This window comes from Corylus avellana, chromosome ca1 (assembly GCF_901000735.1).
Source record: "Corylus avellana chromosome ca1, CavTom2PMs-1.0".
Lineage (NCBI taxonomy): Eukaryota > Viridiplantae > Streptophyta > Magnoliopsida > Fagales > Betulaceae > Corylus > Corylus avellana.
Genome location: NC_081541.1, coordinates 9,174,516 through 9,193,998, shown reverse-complemented (window position 1 = coordinate 9,193,998; position 19,483 = coordinate 9,174,516). Strand labels below are relative to the sequence as shown.

Genomic DNA, 19,483 nt, shown 5'->3' with positions numbered 1-19,483 from the left:
TGGAATTTGCTTCCATAAACAAATTAATGACGAAATTAATATAATTAAAATAACTACTTTCTTTGTTCCAAACACCTCAAAGAAAAAGTATTAATATATATGTACTTTCAATATTTAATTATCTATCAATTCTATGCTTAATTTTCTTAATTAATTAATTTACTCCATCGATCAGTCTCTGCCATATATATATATATATATGTTGGTTTCTTTAATTTACATATTGTATGTTTTCTAGTATTTTTCATGCATGTTACGATGAAATCAATTGATACAACACAGTCAACACTACTCTTTATCAAAACCATAATCAAAGTAACAATTTTAATAATGTTTCAGAGTTAATTCAAACTATACACTTAAAAAAAAAAAAAATCAAACCTTAATTGGATATGATCCCAATTAATCCACCTGTGATTTAGCTTGATTATGTAAGCATCATAGAGATTGAATAATATTATTGCTAAAAATAAGCATGTAGTCTAAGAGTAAGGGTGAGAGTTGTTTAAAACGGTGACAATAAGGGCTCTTTCGCCTATCGCTCCAACCCTTGTCGATTGGTAAGACGGTAATTTCACCGAATGTTTTTAAATATCTCAAGTTACAAATAATAAAAATTTAACTCTAAAATGGACCAACACATAAACAAGTAATCAACACAAAGTAGTCTCAAAATTAATACAGTGAGTCAACAATGAGATGAGCCAACAAGTAGTTCCAACTCCCCAAGCCATCAAGGTTGCAACCATAATGCATAGTCTTTGGATTTGATCCCTTCAATAACCAAACAAATCCAACATAAACATACTTCATATTATAATAATTAACCAAACTAGTAAATAGCAATTAAGAAACTAACAAAGTGATGAAACTGTATTACCAGAATACCAACCAAAATATACACCATTTGACAAAGTCCATCCCTTAAGCCTCAACCTGCGTTGTCAATGACGATACAATTGGACATGATTGCTAGCACACGAAAATTCTTAAAGAATTAGTAAAATGAAACAATTAAATTGTTGAAATAAATAGCCAAATTTGAAATTTATTTTAATAATATTACCTAAATCGAGCTTGTAGATCTCGCTATTATCAACCTTCAACAAGTATGTCTCGCTCAAACTAACAGGAGAAGAAGATCTCAACTATTTTTGAATCCATATATATAAGAGCCTCCTCTATTTTTGAGCCAAAGAACTCCGAAATGAATCTAACACACGACCTTCAATGCTAAATGATGACTTTGAGGCAACAATGGTAACTAGAATCGTCAACACATCTCGTGTTACCTCGGTGAGGACCAAAAACTTTGTCAAATTAACCTTCTACAAATTAAAATTATCAAAGTTTGCAATTGATGACCCGACATCCTCCAAAAAATATTGTTATATCTCATATTTATAATCCATCAAAATTATCGATGCCCATAATGAATGAAACTCTCTCAACAAAGATCTCGGTCCTGGCCTTCCAATGATGTTGAACAAAATTCGGTCAACTCTTACCTCATCAACACATGACAATGCCTCACATCCCTCAACAACACTAGCATGAACATAGTACTTAAATAATTGATCTACGCCATCCCTCAATACACCTAAAAGCTTTTCTGCCGTCTCAATCAATCGGTTCCTCCGACACCAAAAATTCGAAGTAACCATCTTGTACAGTAGAACAATTGTTCTCTCACTGTCAAATGATTATTCTTGATTACTTGCGCAGTAAGGCTTGAATGATGCTATTTTGACAAGCTTGTATACGCTTATTCGTTCATGGGTTGTGAGATTAGTGTTATCTTGTCCTCTTTACCTTATGTTTTTTTCATCACGTGCTATATATGCACAGATAGGTACTCATAAAACAAAAGGCAAGAGAGTTTATCCTCTGAAACTTGCCTAAATTAATGAACCCTACAGATTCAAGATTTCAACAAACGAGAGAAGAGAGGCAACCTGCAGGCAAGGGCATGATGTCTTAGGAGGAGAAAGAGGATTTTTGTGGGGGGGGGGTCCGCTTGCCCTCCCCTCTACCGCTACCGAGGGCCAGAAAGGATTTTATTTATGCTTGTTACATTATCAGTTGTCCTAAAAGTTTAAGCTAATAGAAAAAGGTAAATTTAATTACTTAATTATTAATTTAATACTTCCCTTCATGTGTGGACTCAAACTCCCTTTTAATAGGTGAGGCCCAACACGTATAATATTTAATTTAAATGGGGGATGAATTGATGGAGTCAAGGTTCGATCCCAAGACCTTTGGCTCTAATACAATATTAAACTACCCGTTATCCTAAAAGGATAAGCTTATAGAAAAAATGTAAATTTAATCACTTAACCATTAGTTTAACAATGCTTATTATAGCAAATGCCCTATTATATCCTCCCACGTTTGAGATGCTTATGTATGCCTTTAAAGAGACATTATTTGATGCTCATTAGGCAATTAAGCTTGTTTCTTCCAAAAAATTATTGGCACAAAAATTTGCAATTTGATTACATTCTTTATACACGATCAATGTACAAAGTTTTATTTCAAACTAGTTGAAAATTCTCCGAACCATATCTATTAAATTGGAGAAGTGCTAGAGAACCAAACAAATGAACTCAAAAAAAATTCTAAACTGACATGACAATGATTTATAAATTAAAAAAAAATGCAATTTTCTTTCTCTTGTTTGCAACTCACGGTCTACCACATCAATTTGAAAATTTTTCTAGGTTCATTTGTTTCACTTCCAAGCACTTTTCATTAAACTGACATGTAAAAATCACATATTCTAGTAAAAATGCAAGTAAAATTCAAATACCGTCAACATTAAAAGGAAAGGAAGAATGGTACATTGTAGTAGTGTCAGAATACCATATAATTCAAGTACGTGCAATTGTTCAGAGCAGTAGAACCATACAAATGGGTTAAGAGGCTCTCAAAAAACAGAGCCATCATCAAATATGAATTGTCCCTATTTCAAATAATGGGACAACAAAATCAAATTTTTTACAGTATTTGTATGATTTCCAAAAACTGGACCAGAAACTAAGCTTAGTGCTGAAAGGTAAAAGTTAAAGAGTCTTCTATTCAATGGAGTCACCAGAAAGCGCTCTACATTGGCTTTATTGTTTCACAACTCACACTTATATAGCAATGCAGACTCGTCATCGAGCAAGAATCTGAGACTTTGCAGCAAAACGTGAGCACTTCTTTCTACCGGTTTTGCTAAGCGCGCAAACACAAATTTCAAGGAGTTCATAATCCTCCTCCCAGAACAACAAGGATGCCTTCTCTGGGTTCTCCAAAAGAATCTTCGAGGTTAGAAAACCAGCAATTGTCCATGTCTGGAAGAGCCGGGATTGCTTTCCTATGAATCTCCCGCTCCGCGTGTCATAATATTCAGGCCACTGATCCATTGAAAGCCTCTGCTCTGCCAAAGCAACAGCCTTCTGTGCTAATTCTGGCTTCCCCATCTTAATGCAGGCCAATGTGAACTAAAAAATTCATGCAGGAGAATGCTTAAGAAGTCAGATCATTATGATCCAGCCAACACCCAAAATCTTAAAAGAAGTTAGAATTGAATAAAAATCAACTCACCTGCCAGAGAAGTGTTGGCCAAGATCCACCATTATGATAAGACCAGGGCCTGCAAGCAAGCACAGAGAATCAGATTTGTGAAATCGGTAGCCCATAAGAAAATAACAAATTACTAAAAGTGCCTCACGTATTCTTTGGGTCACAGCCAGTGATTATACGCCATTCATCATGCTCCAAAGCAGGGTAACAAATTTTAAGAGGCATTTGAGCCACAAGATCATCCCACTTGTCCTCAATCAAATTCAGAATACCCTCATTTTGTTTTGGGCTACCTAAAGATGAAACAATGGACCAAAGATTTCCAAGTGTGAAAAACCTAAAATCCATATGAGCAGGTTGCAGATTGCCAATGAGGTAGCCACCTTTCTCAGGTATCCAATCTACCAGCCAAGAAGGAATTTGATCCGGATAAATATTGAACTTGTTAATGGCATCTGTAGAGTATTCCTCTGTCTTATAACGATAAATCTCATTGATCTTCTTCATATCCACCCAATAATACTCTCTGATATGAAAGGAGAGTGCACTGAGTCGATTATTGACAGCAGCCACCAAATTCTTGGTTCCATCATTGACAATAAGCATTTCACGGGAAGACCGTAGGGCTGAGTAGAATAACGCCTGTAAAATAAGATTTCTTAAGCAAACGGTAAACTTAAGACAAGGAGAAGCGTGAAAAAATACTAGAAATGGTGAAAAAAGGAATTGGAGAACATTAAAGATGAATAACATAAGCATATTTGCATCAATAGGGTCACCAATAAAATACCATTTAAGAAAAAATAAACATGCAATACTAGAACAATATAGGCCACCAAAATCAAGCTGGAATCTAATGTATACCAAGCACAAGATTTAGATTTCAGAGTAACATATTTTCAACTTACTTGGATTTCAAGAGGGTGTCCATGAATACCCATCCGTCTATCAATCATGCAGGAACCATCAGTTACTAACAGAGAAGGAAACATGTCAAACCCATCAGTTAAACACAGATTAAGGATTAATCTTATGCCTGTCTGGACATCCACTCTTTCTTGCAATGCATAGTCGCCGGTGATCTTCCCATAAGCTCTCAACAAAATAATCCACCACAACCCTGTCATAGTAAACATATACTTCAAAATCCAATTATGCTAGTTCTTTTATTTTTCTCCAACTGAAATTAACTAACCCCACTAAGCTTATATGAGATTTGTAAAGTCACAAAGTGTTGAAAATACTATGGTTTTGGGCTTAAACACCTGTTTTACGCAATGTATAAAAATCGTGCTCGCATTTCAAAATTAATAAATGAACATCAAGATATTGAGCAACCAAGCAGTAATGGTTAAAGCTTATACTGTGACATTTAATGGAAAAAAACTAGTGCTTAAAAATTGCCACAGTGACCAGAAATACGATTATCTTACCAGAATCAACAGGTGCAACACGACCAATGGCTGATTCACCAAAATCAGGATCTAAAACTTCCTCAAATGCTTCATTGCTTCCATCAAGAGGAGCAGTTCTAACTTTAAAGCTTGCTGGCATTAACCCTTGCCCAGGACTGTAGCAGTCCACAGTCTTTTCCCAGCTCTAACAAAGAAGCAAAACACATATGATCAGAATAGGAACTTTAATTAAGTATCAATACTCACTTAACATACCACAGATTACAACCTAATCTCCCAAAAACCCATTAACAACTTAAAGATGCTCCCTACTCCACCAAGTATTCCCATGGGTATCAACTTCCCTCATTAAAAGTAAGGTTTGTTACTTGCAAGCAAGAAAATGATCTCCCCAGCACAATAGTCATGAATCACCAAATTATACATGCTGATGCACATATGATATAACCAATATAATGAGAAGATGTTAGCTCATACAGTTTCGAGGTCTACGGAACCATCAGAAATTACAAAAACGCCTGCCATCAACCAAATATTGATAAAGCAACATCATATTATGAAATTTCCAATAGTCTAGACCCAGACTATTAAGTTTGTACTCTCTTTGCCTAGGTTAACACAACAGTGCCATTTACTTTACAATGGAGATCCAAGTGCTAACTATGTGTACGTAAATTAGGATTGCACAAAAAAATTAACACAACAGGAAAAACCATTAAGAAAAAGAAATAGACAAAGCAATTAAGATCAATAGACTACCTGCAATTGCAGTGTATGAAGAAGAAAATTCTTCACAATCTCTCCTTCTCCATTGAGTAAGAATGCAAGTGCTGAGGGCACAAAATCACGAATAAAGACCTGATCGTAGTTCAGCGGCTGCTTGTCGGCTGCATCATTAGCTGCAACAGTTCCCACTGGATTTCCACAATAACTAACAACCGCATTTCGAAGCAAGTTCCACGCCTCCTTCTCAATCTCGGAGACCTCCCTTTCCACCGTATTCTCATTCAAACCCTTCGAATTATCAATGTTTATATTTGACCCATCAAAGTCTAACCTAGACTCTTCTTCTTTAACCACACTGTGACCTGTCTTGATCCGCTCGATCACCAGAGGCTTCACATTCAGTCCACCTTGAATGTAAATCCTCTCGAAGCTCTTCTCATTAACATGAGCTTCGACCGAGGTTGAATGGTTCCTAAAGTCAGATGCTACATTGGGAATTACTAAAACACCCCTACCACTACCTTGACCAACATGGGAACTCATCCCAAAACCCCTAGACTGACCCCAACTTGAACCAGAAACATTAAAAGCTCTCTGATTCGAATCGGTTACACGTATGTACCCTATAATCTGAGAACTACAGCCACTAAATCGACCGCAATGAAATTTCGACAAATTATCAATTCGATAATCATTGAATTTTCCGGGCGAAAACCCAAAAATTGAGGATCCTTTGTAGCTAATTAGTACCCTACAATAGGGTTTCATAGTGGAAATTCCAATACAACTGCTTGTGTTCATTTTTGATATCTAAATATTAGTAATTCAAAATTATTGTATTCCTAAAAGTTAAGCTTGAGCTACAATCTAAATATATACCAATTTTTTTTTTCCGGTAAAAATTAACCTACAATTCAGTGAATGTAATCTATATACGACTCTGTTAATCTTGAATATTTGAAAAACAGAGATCAAATATGGACAAGAAAAAGAAAAGCTTTGTAGATGAATATATAATACAATTCAGAGAAGGAATGGGAATCGAAAATGGAATTAAACTTTTGGAACAGTGATTTACTTACAATTCAATCGGAGCGAAGGATTTGAATGAGAATTGTGCAGATTTGGGAGCGGGTGCCGAAAGGGGGTTTATAGATGAACGAAAGGGAAAGTTCGTGGAGGTTGGAAATATTGAATGGAAATTCAAAAGGTGGGTTATTTACACTACTGTCCCTGCACGTGAAAGATGTTTTTTATATCTTTGAATTGGATTTCCAGAAATGGGCATAGTTTTTGTTTATCGGAATCAATTGCCCATAATAGACTTTTAACTTGTAATTTAACTTCAATGTAAGGGCAGCTTGGGTAGTTTCAGAAGACAAAGTCCACAGAAGTGGCCTTGACGCCTTGGGCTGCAGTTGAAAGGGTATAATCGTCATTTTGGTTTTTAATATAGAAATGGATAAGATATGTCGGTTGTGGTCCCCGCATTTCTGGTCTTTATAAAATTGTGCGGAATTCAAGGTGGTCCTCCCGGATACATGTATGTTTCTTGCATTTAAAACGTGGCGACCTCTGATTGGGTATAAAGGGGGGTAGCTACGTATATCAATGACTTTTGTATCAATTTACTTGGGACCGCAACGACATCAATGTAGAAAATATCGTGATATTTGGCAACTGAGATTTTTCATTCTCATTCCACGTGTGGAGAAGGACATCCGTTGAGGGCAATTTACGTTTCGTGTGTCTTTATCTCGCACAGTGACGCGTGAGACACGGTATGTATCTTTGTCTTGTGCAGCCGAGAAGTCCAACACGTTAGCCATTGTCCAATAGTTTGGCCCGTTTGGGCCTATTCATTTTTATCTTCTTTTCCTTTTTGCTTATCAGATTCGGGAAAAAAAAAAAAACCATATTGCTGGAGTATATAGGAGTGCATTTAACGTTATCATTTTATATATTATATTATAAGTGTGATTTTAAATCGTACAAAATTTATAATTTGTTTTTAAAAATTATATTTTTAAATCCTACGTTTTAAAATTACTATTTTTAAATAACATTTTTTAAAAATCGTAAATCCAAATTGACCTAAAAAGTATTTGGAACTGGTAAATTAATAACTGTTCGTTAATAAAAATAAGGATTAATAACCTTTTTGGTACCTGAATTTTGAGGTTTTTTAATTTTTCCCCTATATTTTAAAACAAGACAAAACTAGTACCTCAAATTTTGGAAAAGACCGAATTATCAATTCTAGTTTAAAAAATGTTATAGGGGTGGTCGAATCACCCCTAGGGAATGGCCGGCCACCCCCAATTTGGCCTTAGGGCCACCCCCAAGGCCTGTCTGGGGGTGGCTCGGGCCATGGGCGTGGTTTCGGCCACCCCTTTTTGGCTCTTGAGGGTGGCTCAGTCACCCCTAAGGTCAAACTGGGGGTGGCCAGCCACCTCCTAGGGGTAGTTCAGCCACTCCCATAGAATTTTTTAAATTAGAAGTGGTGATTCGATTTTTTTCAAAATTTGAGATACTAATTTTGTTATGTTTTAAAACCTATGAGGAAAAATTAAAAAACCTTAAAATTCATGTACCAAAAAAATTATTAACCCTAAAAATAAAACAAAAATAAGAAAAAGAGAAAGAGAGTACTGAATGGGCTACGAAATTTAAGACAGAAGATGCCCAAAACCAAGCCAGACATTTCTTTTGGGCCGAAAGAGTTTGGTAGGCCGATGAACCAAGAAAAAGAAGTAGCCCACGGAAAAGATCCAGCTGGCTTGATTGGGTTTCAGAAATTACTGTGAGTTTGGGCTAGAAGCCACTTGCTATTGGGCTACAAAATTTCAAATTTTCTACCAGCCATTTTGGCAAAATGATTAGAACATTGAAAATGCAATGGCATGAGAAATGCTAGGAGTTTACTAACATATAAGTACTAACATTGTGTGAAGCTTGTTTATTGGTATTCGTAGCATTTTTCTTTATTAATTGTTTTTATCATTTTTAATGAATAAACTCCACATCATGTTAGTATACATATGTTGGTAAAATAGTTAGTACCCTTAGCATTTCTCGACATGTATATATGTTAAGGGAAGCTAGAAATCACATTTGTACTTTTAAATTTTGTCATAATATTGACGTGACAATCTCAACTTATTAAAAATTTAATATTTTTAATTAAATGATTAAAAATTCAATATTTTTATTAGTTTAACCTTTTGAGATAGTCAATAATCTAACATGATATCAGACTCGGGGTTTTGAATTTGAACACTGACTCTACAATTCTATATTTTAGTTAAATATTTCACTTATTAAAAATTCTATAATTTTTATCAACTTAAACTTTTCGAAAAACTCTACGCCATCACTTCCAACTTCCAAATAAAAGAAGCTTTTTCTTTTCCTTTACAAGCACGTGCCAAAATGGAAATGCATAATTAGATACCAATGAGAACCTTTCGCAATTTCCATCTTGAGATAACTTTAGTTTTTTTAAAAAAAGAAAAAAAAAAGAAATCAGTTTTCTTTGTATAGATAAGTATCCGTAGCCGTAGGCCTAGCTACCCAAAAAAGAAAAGAAAGCATGGATATTGGATACGGTATTATTATTAAAATAAATAAAGAATAATTTTCCAAGCTTCATTTTTCTTTGTGGTCGCTATCCCCGATGGCGTAAGCCGTGATTCCATTCTTGCACTCACACCACTAAAAATCATTTATATATATTAAAATCATTAATATATGTATATATATTAAAAACCAGCTGCTTGACCCGTGTTTTATATGCTATTCTAGTCTTAAACATGAGCTTAAGTCAAGGCACTAAGCTGCTCATTTCACTAATCTCCTTTACATTATTTAATTATTTCTTCCGTACGAAATTGAATTATTTCTTACTCTATCTTTTTTTTTAACTCAAAATTACTGTCTCTCGATCTCCTGGCCTCCACTCTGTAAAAGTGTTGGGAGTAAATTAGTCCACTTTGGTAAACTGCAAAAGTTGTTGAGCTTCTGCTGTGACATTGATTGACTCAATCGAACCTGGTTTTGCGGTGCAGCTCGGTCGGATTTTGCTTACCTTTTTTCTAGTTTACCTCGAAGCTTGGTTCTTTTGTGCTCATGAAAGTGCTTTACCGCCTGGATTCCTACATAACACGTGAGCCCTTTTTTTTTTCCTCGTTAAATACAAAAAAAAATGTTAAATATTTTTATATAAGAACGTTAATTATTTATTTATTTGCATGTATAGATAAATAATTAAAGAATGACACCACAAATGAAATATAATTAAATATTACTATATAAGGAATAAAATAGAAGAGTGTTACTATGTTTTTTAACGTGAAAAGTTGAAAACCTAGTTTAGATGGGAACCCTATGGAAATCCTAATCTAAATAGTAAATATGAAGACTCTTACAAACTGCTATTATAATTTGTGTAATTATTATTTATTTCAAGGGCTTTCTTCACACAAAATATTTATTAGGTTAAACAATGAAAGCCTAGATTGACTAGGAATGTCCAATTTTTTTTTTTTTTTTTTGGTGGCCAAACTTATACACCCAAATTAAAGTAGTGCCTGGTGGAAAAAAAAAAAAAAAAAATTGCGAACAACAACAAAATTATAACTAAAGTGCATGGAAAAGGAAAACTAAAATTAATTCAGCTTTAATTAATAGTCATTGCGTCTTCAAGAGGTAGCTCAATTGGCTTAAAACCACACTTCATGAAACGGAGGTCACTAAATCAAATCCCCTCCCGCTATTTCCTTATCCTTGTGGTGACATGTAAAAGAAACCAAAAACAAAACAAAATAGTAGTCATTGCAATGAAAGGTAAGTTATGCTAGACCTAAGAAAAATTAGGTTACTATCCCTTCGTGCTATTGCGCCTTTTGACATTAATACCCTAGTTTTTAGTTTGATGAAACAAAAGATCTGTGCTTTCGAATATTTGTAAATCGAGACCTTGACAGGACCTAACCCCAACTTTTTTGTTTTTTCTTTGTTTTTGTTTTTAAATTTCAAACTAGAGTGTAAAATTGTATTTTTTTTTTTTTTGTATTCTTGTATCATCTTGATGAAAGATATTAACCAATGCCTCAATTTATAAATATTCAAAACATGTGTGTTGATTTCATCAAATTGAAATTAAATTGGGGCTTTGATGAAGATGATCGTGACATAATATCCCTAAACCTAACTAGGGACAGAACCGGAAAAAAAAGATGTTGGGCATTTTTTTTTTTGACATGTCCACACAAGAGGGAGAAGTGAAAATTCGAACTAGTGACAACCACTTCATGATGCGTGATCTCTAGCCGCTTTACACTTATTAATTAATACCTTTATGTATAACCTAAACATATGGCTTAGTTTGATAACATTTTCTTCCTCTATTTTTTTGTTTTTTTTTTTTTTTCTCAAAACAAAAATATTAATAAATAACTCAAAACTATTTTTACATTTATTTTATATAATAACATTTTTTTAAAACTAAAACAAAAAAAAACAAAAAACAAAAAAACAAAAAATACCCTCCAAAACACGTAACAAACATACCAGATTCATTAGCACAAACGCACGCTTTACACAAACATTTTCATTAACACATCACTTTGTTAACTTCATTGAAGGGTTTCGTGCCTTATTACACTTCTCCTCTTGATCCCTTTCAAGGCCTAAACATGAAGTGGTACAGTTATGGGGTCCGACATTAAAGCTCTCCACAATTTAGGCACCCAAATGAAGAGCCACGCACATGGTATACTAGTACCGTCCATGCTTCATTTATTTATTTATTTTTGTGAGTTCCGTCCATGCCTCTTAATTGTTATAACTTCTTGGCTTCAAAAAGGGTCAAAAATATACTATTACAAAGATTCATCTTCGTCATATCCAAATTATATTGGGTCAACTTGTCAAGAATATGTATCATGCTAGCTACATCATATATATATTCCATCCTCGTGGAGATTCAGACTCTTTATATTTTATATGTTAGATCGGGTCTTTGACCATCTCATCTGAAAATTAATTGGTGTCTGGTGAAAGAAGTAAAATTCTTTTATAATAATTTAAAATCGCACTCCGCAAGACATGTTCTAAGAGCTGTCCGAGTGAGTAAAGCCCCGTTATTACACCTCAACATTATAATTATTGAGTTGAAACATACGGGCTCTTTTGTTTAGAGCATTTACATCTAGCTTAGCAAATTTCTTTCCAACTATAGTTTTAAAAAATCATCTTTTTTTTCTATTCATTTAAATATCAGATCTGATATATATATTGTACGTTTGGCTGCATTTTCACCCAAATATGGGTCTCGGCTAGGCCAGGTGTGAATGCTCTAAGCCCATCTTGACTTGGGAGTCTTAACCATCTAAAATATCTCTAATTAAAGCCACTATGATGGAACTGAACAATCAAATCAATCAGCAAAAGACTCAAAAATGGAATATATTATGTGGTTCATCTACATTGCCTGCATGCAGTTGAACCCTATTGAAGCACAGTAATGGCACCAAAAACAATCTAATATTAGAACATTAAAAGCAGCTTCATAAAGTTTTCTTCACCCTCAAAAGGGATAAGCCTGCTTATAGTGGAATGCTAGCATGACCACTTACTTTAATTGTTGCGGGTCGGGCAAATCTTCTATCCATTTTCATGTCCATGACCTACGAAATTGAAAGAGATGACACCAACACCAATTTGTTCAACCCCTCCAATTAGTGGCTGTGAGGGCTTTCAAAACCTACACCATTCTACTCTATCGATCCATCGTTTTCAACACAAAGCTTCACGCAAAAGGAAATGTTGAAAGGACACCATAAAGTGCACCAAATGCCCATGCCACCTGTCTCAACCGACAAAGTTTCTCGGAAATTTTTTTTAACTTAGCCTATTAAATTAACCGACAAAGCGTGATGAGCGTGGATAAAAGAAAAGAAGAAAAAGAAGAAGAGGAATACTACTACTTCTTTATGTCAAATAACTTAAGAAAACTAAAAGAGACCGAAAATATATGATTGTCAAGAGTTGTTTTACTCATTGCATTTGGTACTCTTTTATAATAGAAAATCTATGTAGAACAATTAAAAGAAATAAATAAATACTATAATCAATTTAAACATGGACATTCTCCCTACTATGAAAATTTGACTATCCTAGAGTTGAAAAATTAAAAATCGTAAAAAAGACAATGAATCTTTTTAAGAAGTAAACATCAACGTCCCAAATGGTAGCTCAATCAGCTGAGATCATGTCTCAAGAAGTGGTGGTCATTATATCGAATTTCCCTCCACTTGATATTGAACCTAACATCTAAAGAAGGCAATTCACATTAAACTTGATAATTTCCTAGTCTACCATGGGAAATCAATAAAAGGCAAAACCAAGATTGCTTTATTTGATTATAAAACTAACTTAAATATGTTCCAAAGTAATAATAATAATATGGGGATGAAAATAGAAAAGCTCAAAACTAGAAATGTCAACATGGATTGAGAGCACATGCGTAAATATAGATAGTTGGGTTGAAGGCAGCCATAGATAGATGGATGGGGAATGAGTGATGACAATAACGGTCGTCAACAATAATGTTTAGGTCCCGCAAGTCATAGCATCAGATGCCACCCACAATTCCAACCTGGGGTTACCATGGACTCTCATTTTGACTGCCAAGTCTTTCTTCATTGCGGGTCCCGCCGCTTCACCCAATTTTTCTTCTTTTTTTTTCTCCACGAAATTTTGCCTAATCAAATCAACGTGCCACAAAACATATCTTCACCCCATTGTGGATGCCAGTTGTGCATTCTTTTATTTTATTTTATTTATATTTGATGTATATAGTATGATTATGATACATATCTACGCACTTTCATACACATATCTATCTATACATACAAGGGTATACATAAAGGGTGGTCGGTAAGGGTCATGTCTCTCTCTCCCCTTCTAGTATAAATATATAATTAATATATATATATATATATATATATATATATTACTCTTCATTCTCTTACTAATCTTTTTTTTTTTTTTCTTTTCTTGCAAATTCACCATGTGAATCCCACAAATTAATTTTTTTTATTTACTAAGTATTTGCAGCTTAAAAAAATTAAAATTGGGGGACATTTTGTGATATTAAAATAATATATATAGAATATCCTTATCGGCATAAATGTGTATACTCTCTGCGTAGGACCAATCAACAAAAAGAAAAAAATGGGTACACAGGTCATAAGTGGACTTCTTAAACAGATGGGTTGTTTCAAGGGTTGCGGCCGCCAGTGCTTCTGTCCAGGAAGCGTTAACCATAGGCCCGAAAAAAAGACCACCTTTTAAAGAGGAAACACGTGGCCAATCCTCAACCCCTCTCTGACCCTAGGGGACCACTTTGGTGGCTTCTCTTCAAGGCACGCGGCCTACAAAGATTCCCCGCCGCCATACCCCTCCCCTTTCTCTCTTTCTCTCTCTACACTATTCCATCACGTTTTATAGGACCTTTTGTTCGCTTCGCACGTGCAAACCTTTTTTTCTCTTTCAGTTTTCACATACTTGGTCTTTTTTTTTTTTCTTTTTTTTCTTTTTGCTAATATTATTATTCACTTTGAAAAAGAGTTTAGTTTAATCTTCCTAGGTTTATATTTGTTATATATATATATATGCAAGAATCCATAGCAAACAAGGATGTTGTGTATATATATATATTAAGTTTAATTATAATAAACTTTTGTCCTGTTAAATGGGTTCCAAGCACTTTGTTCGTACGACGGCAAACAAAAGAACAATTCATTGGAATTTGTACTTAGGTGGCTTTGATCATGTAACACGATAAGATCATTTTAAACTTTGGAAAGTGTCGTTAATGGGGCTAACTTAAATTATACGTCGGCCAATCACATGGTGACAAGACTTGAAAATCATTTCGAATAACCTTTTAGCAATCTAGAACATTGGAACTTTAATCCCGTTCAGGCCATATGGACAAGGTTTCAAATGTTACACGACTTAGCTAACTATTATTATAACCATTTATATACGACTTTGTAACTAAAGTGGTACAAGCAATTATGCACATCCTTAAAAACTATAATTTTAAAGATTTGTATATATAATTTACTATATAAGTCTTTTATCATGCCATCATTAAATAATTAAATTTATCCATTGTTTTATTTTCTCACCAAGTATTTAATACTATAAGATTATTTAAACCCATGTTTCTTTAATGCAATCACCTACCAAAGAGAGAAAAGAGACACTACAATGTCAATTTTAAAGAATGAGATTGAAAAAGATCTCAAATTACAAATCTCCCCACCCCAGAAGTAGAACGTACAAATGAAAGAAAGAAAGAAAGAAAGAAAAAAAAGAGAGTACAAGTTACAAACTAAATAATAATCCACAATTAGAGCTCTTGTGTTTCACAAACCTATATGTATCCTAAATTAATTATTCTAATTTCTCGAGTGTTTTTCTCTTTTACCCCCATGTTTTGTTTTTTTTTCTACACGTAATTTTCACTCTGTTTCCTTATTTTTCACATTTCAAATGTTGTTGTTGTTGAGCTGCTCCTGTAAAAACCAGATGTCCTCAACATTCCACAAATTGTCCGATGGGTCCCCGCCGTCCAGCCACTGGTTGTTCTGCTCCATAGCTTGGAAATCTAATCCATTATTGAAGTACCCAGACGGGCTTGTTAAGGTCTGATCCGGGTAACCAATCTGACCGGCTGCCTGGAAATACTCTTGGCTGGGGTTGTTATTCACCGGCCGGATATTGTAATAATCAGCAGTCAAGTCCGATACCGGCGATACCTGAGCCCCAAATGAGTCCGACGAGGCTGCTGTGCTAGAATTCTCCGGGGTGTAACTTGGAGTGCTCATAACTTGAGCACCTCCATGGCCAATAATCCCGGAGGGTGGTAAGACCATTTGGCCGGAGTTCACGTCCAGGTTGTTATTGTTGGCGGAGCCCACGGAAGATGTTCCGTTGTTGGTGGCCCCGGCCGCGCCGGCAGCGGCTTGAATACGCTCCACCAACCTCGGCATCCACAGGTAACGCATGGTGTCCTTGAATTGCTTGCTGTTCACGTCACATTTGAGCTGCTTGGCGTGCTTCTGGACCCGGGTTCTCCAGTAGTTTTTGATCTCGTTGTCGGTTCGTCCCGGCAAATGTTGTGCAATTTTGGACCACCTGGTACAAGTCAAAAACAAGTTTTTTTTCTCATAAGAATTAATTAGGTTAAATCAAAGAAATCAACAAGAACAAATCGGCTTAAATTAACAATGATAGTATATTATATATATATATACATATATACACATGTACTTACCGGTTTCCCCAACGAGAATGAAGGTCAAGAATCAAAAGTTGTTCCTCTAGGGTGATGTTTCCACGTCGAACATCCGGGCGAAGATAGTTGAGCCACCTTAATCTGCAGCTCTTTCCAGTTCGTTTCAAACCTGTTTGAGTTGGATGAGAATTTTGTTAATTAGATGTAAACCAAGGTTTTGGTAAAGTTTGTTGCCAACAATTTTATTCTTTCTTGTACTACTTTTTCCACCACTGGCTTTATGGGTGAGTGCTCAAACAATTATGCTTTTATAAATATCTGGCGTACGATTAAAGAACAATAATAATCTATAGCATATCTCACTGGGTTTATGAATATATACAGAACCCTATAAATTTCATTATCATGTTGTTGTTTTCCATAAAGGGTTCCTATTCTGGCACGGGTACTCTAACTTTATAATATGTGTGCGAATAATTGGTTAAATTTGAGAAAAAGAAAAAAGAAACAAAATCAGAGACGTAAAGAATAAGAATTTGTGAGACCCATCCTGTCAATCCAAGACATGAAGCAACAAACATGAGCAAAACAATTAAGTGAATCTCACACGTACGTTGTAGACACATGTTGTTTGGCTCTATGCTGTGCGTTGGAATAGTACGGAAGAAGAAAAAGTAAATGGTGAAGTAAATTACCGGCGCAGCGAGCAAGGGAGTTCCAGCGACCCTCGCCGTGATGATGAATGTAATTGATGAGTGTGAAGTCCTCATCGACGGTCCAGGGGCCCCTCCTGAGGTCCGAGATCTCTTCCTCGCTTTGAATGGAGGAGCTGCGGCCTCTCCCTTTAACATCCATTGATCCCTTTAATGGAGGAACTGAGATTGATTGAAACAAAAAAGGACTTCTGGATTTATTTGGAGAGAGTTTTAGAGAGATGGAAAGAGCGAGAGCGAGAGAGAGAGAGAGAGAGAGAGAGAGAGAGTTTTAGAGAGAGATGAGAAAGCTAGATAGAGTTAGATTAACTCAAGGAGGATGGAGAAGGGTGTGGGGGGGTTTTATAGATAAATGGATGGGTTTGAAAAAAGAGGCAGCATAACAGAGAGAAGGCGTAGCCGCAATTGGTGAGTTGATTATATTAAGGTTTAATCAACACTTAAGCTTGGTAGTAATCATAGTTACCAGGAGCCTTTGAAGTTTGACGCTTTGACTTTCTCCCTTCTATGTGCGTCTCTGAGAAAGCGTGTGCCCGAGCGACTCAGTTTATCGCTCCCCTTTTTTCCAGTTTTCTTTTTTCAAAATGAAGTCCATTTCTTTATTATTGAAAATAAAAAGTACTTGAAATAGTTTCTTAGTTTTATTTTAATTATGAAAATATGAATATATATATATAGGACAATGTTTAATTCGCAGGTTTGAAAATTTACTCTAACGTATGAAAGTTATTGTTTGGGGAGATTAATCATTTAGGAAAGGAAAATACTTTATGAAAGACTAAAAGAATATCTTCATCTTAATTTGGGAGTCATCAATCAGCTTTGATTTAATTGATGGAAAAAACTAATCACTTAAGGGAGTCTTTATGTGGTATAATGATTTTCATCATTTGCTTTTGAAATAGATCACAAAAGCCAATTTATGTACAGATTCATTTTTCACAAATCTTTCCTTAAATGTAGGGAACTTTTTTTTTCCCTTTCTTGTTTAAATAAACTTCATAATATCTTTCTTTATTATTTCCTTATACCATTTAAATATTATTTAAATTAAATGTTATGCGAAAGATAGAGGAAATAGAAAGTTTTTTTTTTTAAAAAAAATAATAATAATATTAAGGGAACCAAAAGTTCTACCCTAAATCTAGGGTAACACATATTTTGGATGGAACATAAATTTCCTTCAAACCAGTCCAAAGGAAATATTCTCTAACCCATTTAAAATAGTACCAAATGTTTATAAATATTTAAAATTATTAATGACTTTAAAAATTTAAGGTGCATTTTAAATGTTTATAAACATTTGACATTATTTTAAATAAGTTGGAGGATATTTTATTCGAACTAGTTTGGAGAAAATTTTTATCCGGATGGATGTAAATATATTTTATTTTATTTTATCATGACTAGCATGTGGCCTAGGAGCATGACCGAGGCAGCGTTACAGCCTTTGATGGCTACCTGCCCTCTTTCATCTCCTATGATCACTATGAGCCGTCCTTGGATTTGTTGGGAAGAGAATTTTTAAGGGAATCAAACAATAATATATATATATATATATATATATTAGGACACAATTTTTAAACCAAAAGCCTAAGCTAATGAGCTTGAATCCACCTATGTTAATTAGCCACTATATTTTTAATTTTTCACTTGTGATTTCTGAAGTCAATGTCAAAGCTACATAATTGAGATCTAAACCCCATCTATTCGAATTTCTTTCCTTTTTTGGATTGATAGAGTTCCTTTTTATCTTGATGCTTTTCATTATTTTCTGAAGAGAGTTATGGGACTCAATTAAGATCTTGTAATAAGTCGTTTGCTTAATTGTGATTGTACTTCTGGTTTGTATTCAATAGAAGCTTAATTTTATCTCAGGAACCCCAATTTGAAGTGCTTTAATTTGCTTTTCTTTTCTTTCTTTTTTCATTCATTTTATGGGCACCTAAAAATTACTATTGGACTACGTTTAATGAAGCGGAGGTCATTAGTTCGAATCCCTCTCCCCCTCTTATGTGGACATGTCAAAAAAAAAAACAAACAAAATTACTATTGTTTTTGGCAATAAACAATATGTTGATGTTCGATCAACAACTGGATAGATTAAATGTTTGATGCCTTGTCAGAAAGGGTAACAACTTTAATGGAGTATTTATTTGTATTTAATGTTTACCGCCTAAAATTATAGCCAATGTAGGGTGGGCTAGATAAATAAGTCAGCAAACAATATGGGTGTCTACTCCTTCTAATTCATAATATCCTTGGTTGGAATGAAATTGTTCATTGCATGAGTAACGATTAACTTCATGCGAAACGATGAGTCACAATACACTCTATATGGATCTGTAATTAATATACTGAAACCTACATACATGGCCAATGTCATGCTAAGGATAACCTAAACTCTCTTAAACAAATGGCTTAGACGCCTACCAAGATGAATCAGCAGGAGATACTTTCGATACCTAAGTCAGTTGGGAGCATGATAAAAATCACTCTTAGAGAGAGAGAGAGAGTTTGAGTATAAAAGTTCAATTACCTCCCCTTTTGATCATTTTTCCCTTCAGTCAAAGGTTATTCATGACCCTGCCACATGTTGTCTTCCAATAAGGTTACATGTAGTTTGTCCATGAATCACAGTTACTGGCTCTAGCAAGGGACGTCTACAAAAACCCTCAATTTGTTACCGATTAAGTGACATTAAATGCAAGCTGCCCCTATAATGGGAGGAGAATGAGGCTCCCATACAA

The 19,483-nt window shown here is 34.8% G+C and overlaps 2 protein-coding genes across 2 annotated transcripts; both read right to left on the bottom strand.

The window, feature by feature from the left end:
* Positions 1 to 2,848: 2,848 nt before the first annotated feature.
* LOC132187870 (alkaline/neutral invertase A, mitochondrial) lies at positions 2,849 to 6,933 on the bottom strand. Its single transcript, XM_059602304.1, has 6 exons — positions 5,742 to 6,933; positions 5,001 to 5,166; positions 4,476 to 4,687; positions 3,716 to 4,209; positions 3,589 to 3,637; positions 2,849 to 3,485 (listed from the first exon to the last, which is right to left on the bottom strand). Exons 1-6 carry the CDS (start codon positions 6,507 to 6,509, stop codon positions 3,156 to 3,158), a joined length of 2,019 nt encoding a protein of 672 aa, XP_059458287.1. The 5' UTR covers positions 6,510 to 6,933; the 3' UTR covers positions 2,849 to 3,155.
* An 8,032-nt stretch (positions 6,934 to 14,965) lies between these two features.
* LOC132191441 (transcription factor MYB108) lies at positions 14,966 to 17,097 on the bottom strand. Its single transcript, XM_059606457.1, has 3 exons — positions 16,716 to 17,097; positions 16,060 to 16,189; positions 14,966 to 15,920 (listed from the first exon to the last, which is right to left on the bottom strand). The coding sequence occupies exons 1-3, from the start codon at positions 16,873 to 16,875 to the stop codon at positions 15,272 to 15,274; spliced, it is 939 nt and encodes a 312-aa protein (XP_059462440.1). The 5' UTR covers positions 16,876 to 17,097; the 3' UTR covers positions 14,966 to 15,271.
* Positions 17,098 to 19,483: the final 2,386 nt, after the last annotated feature.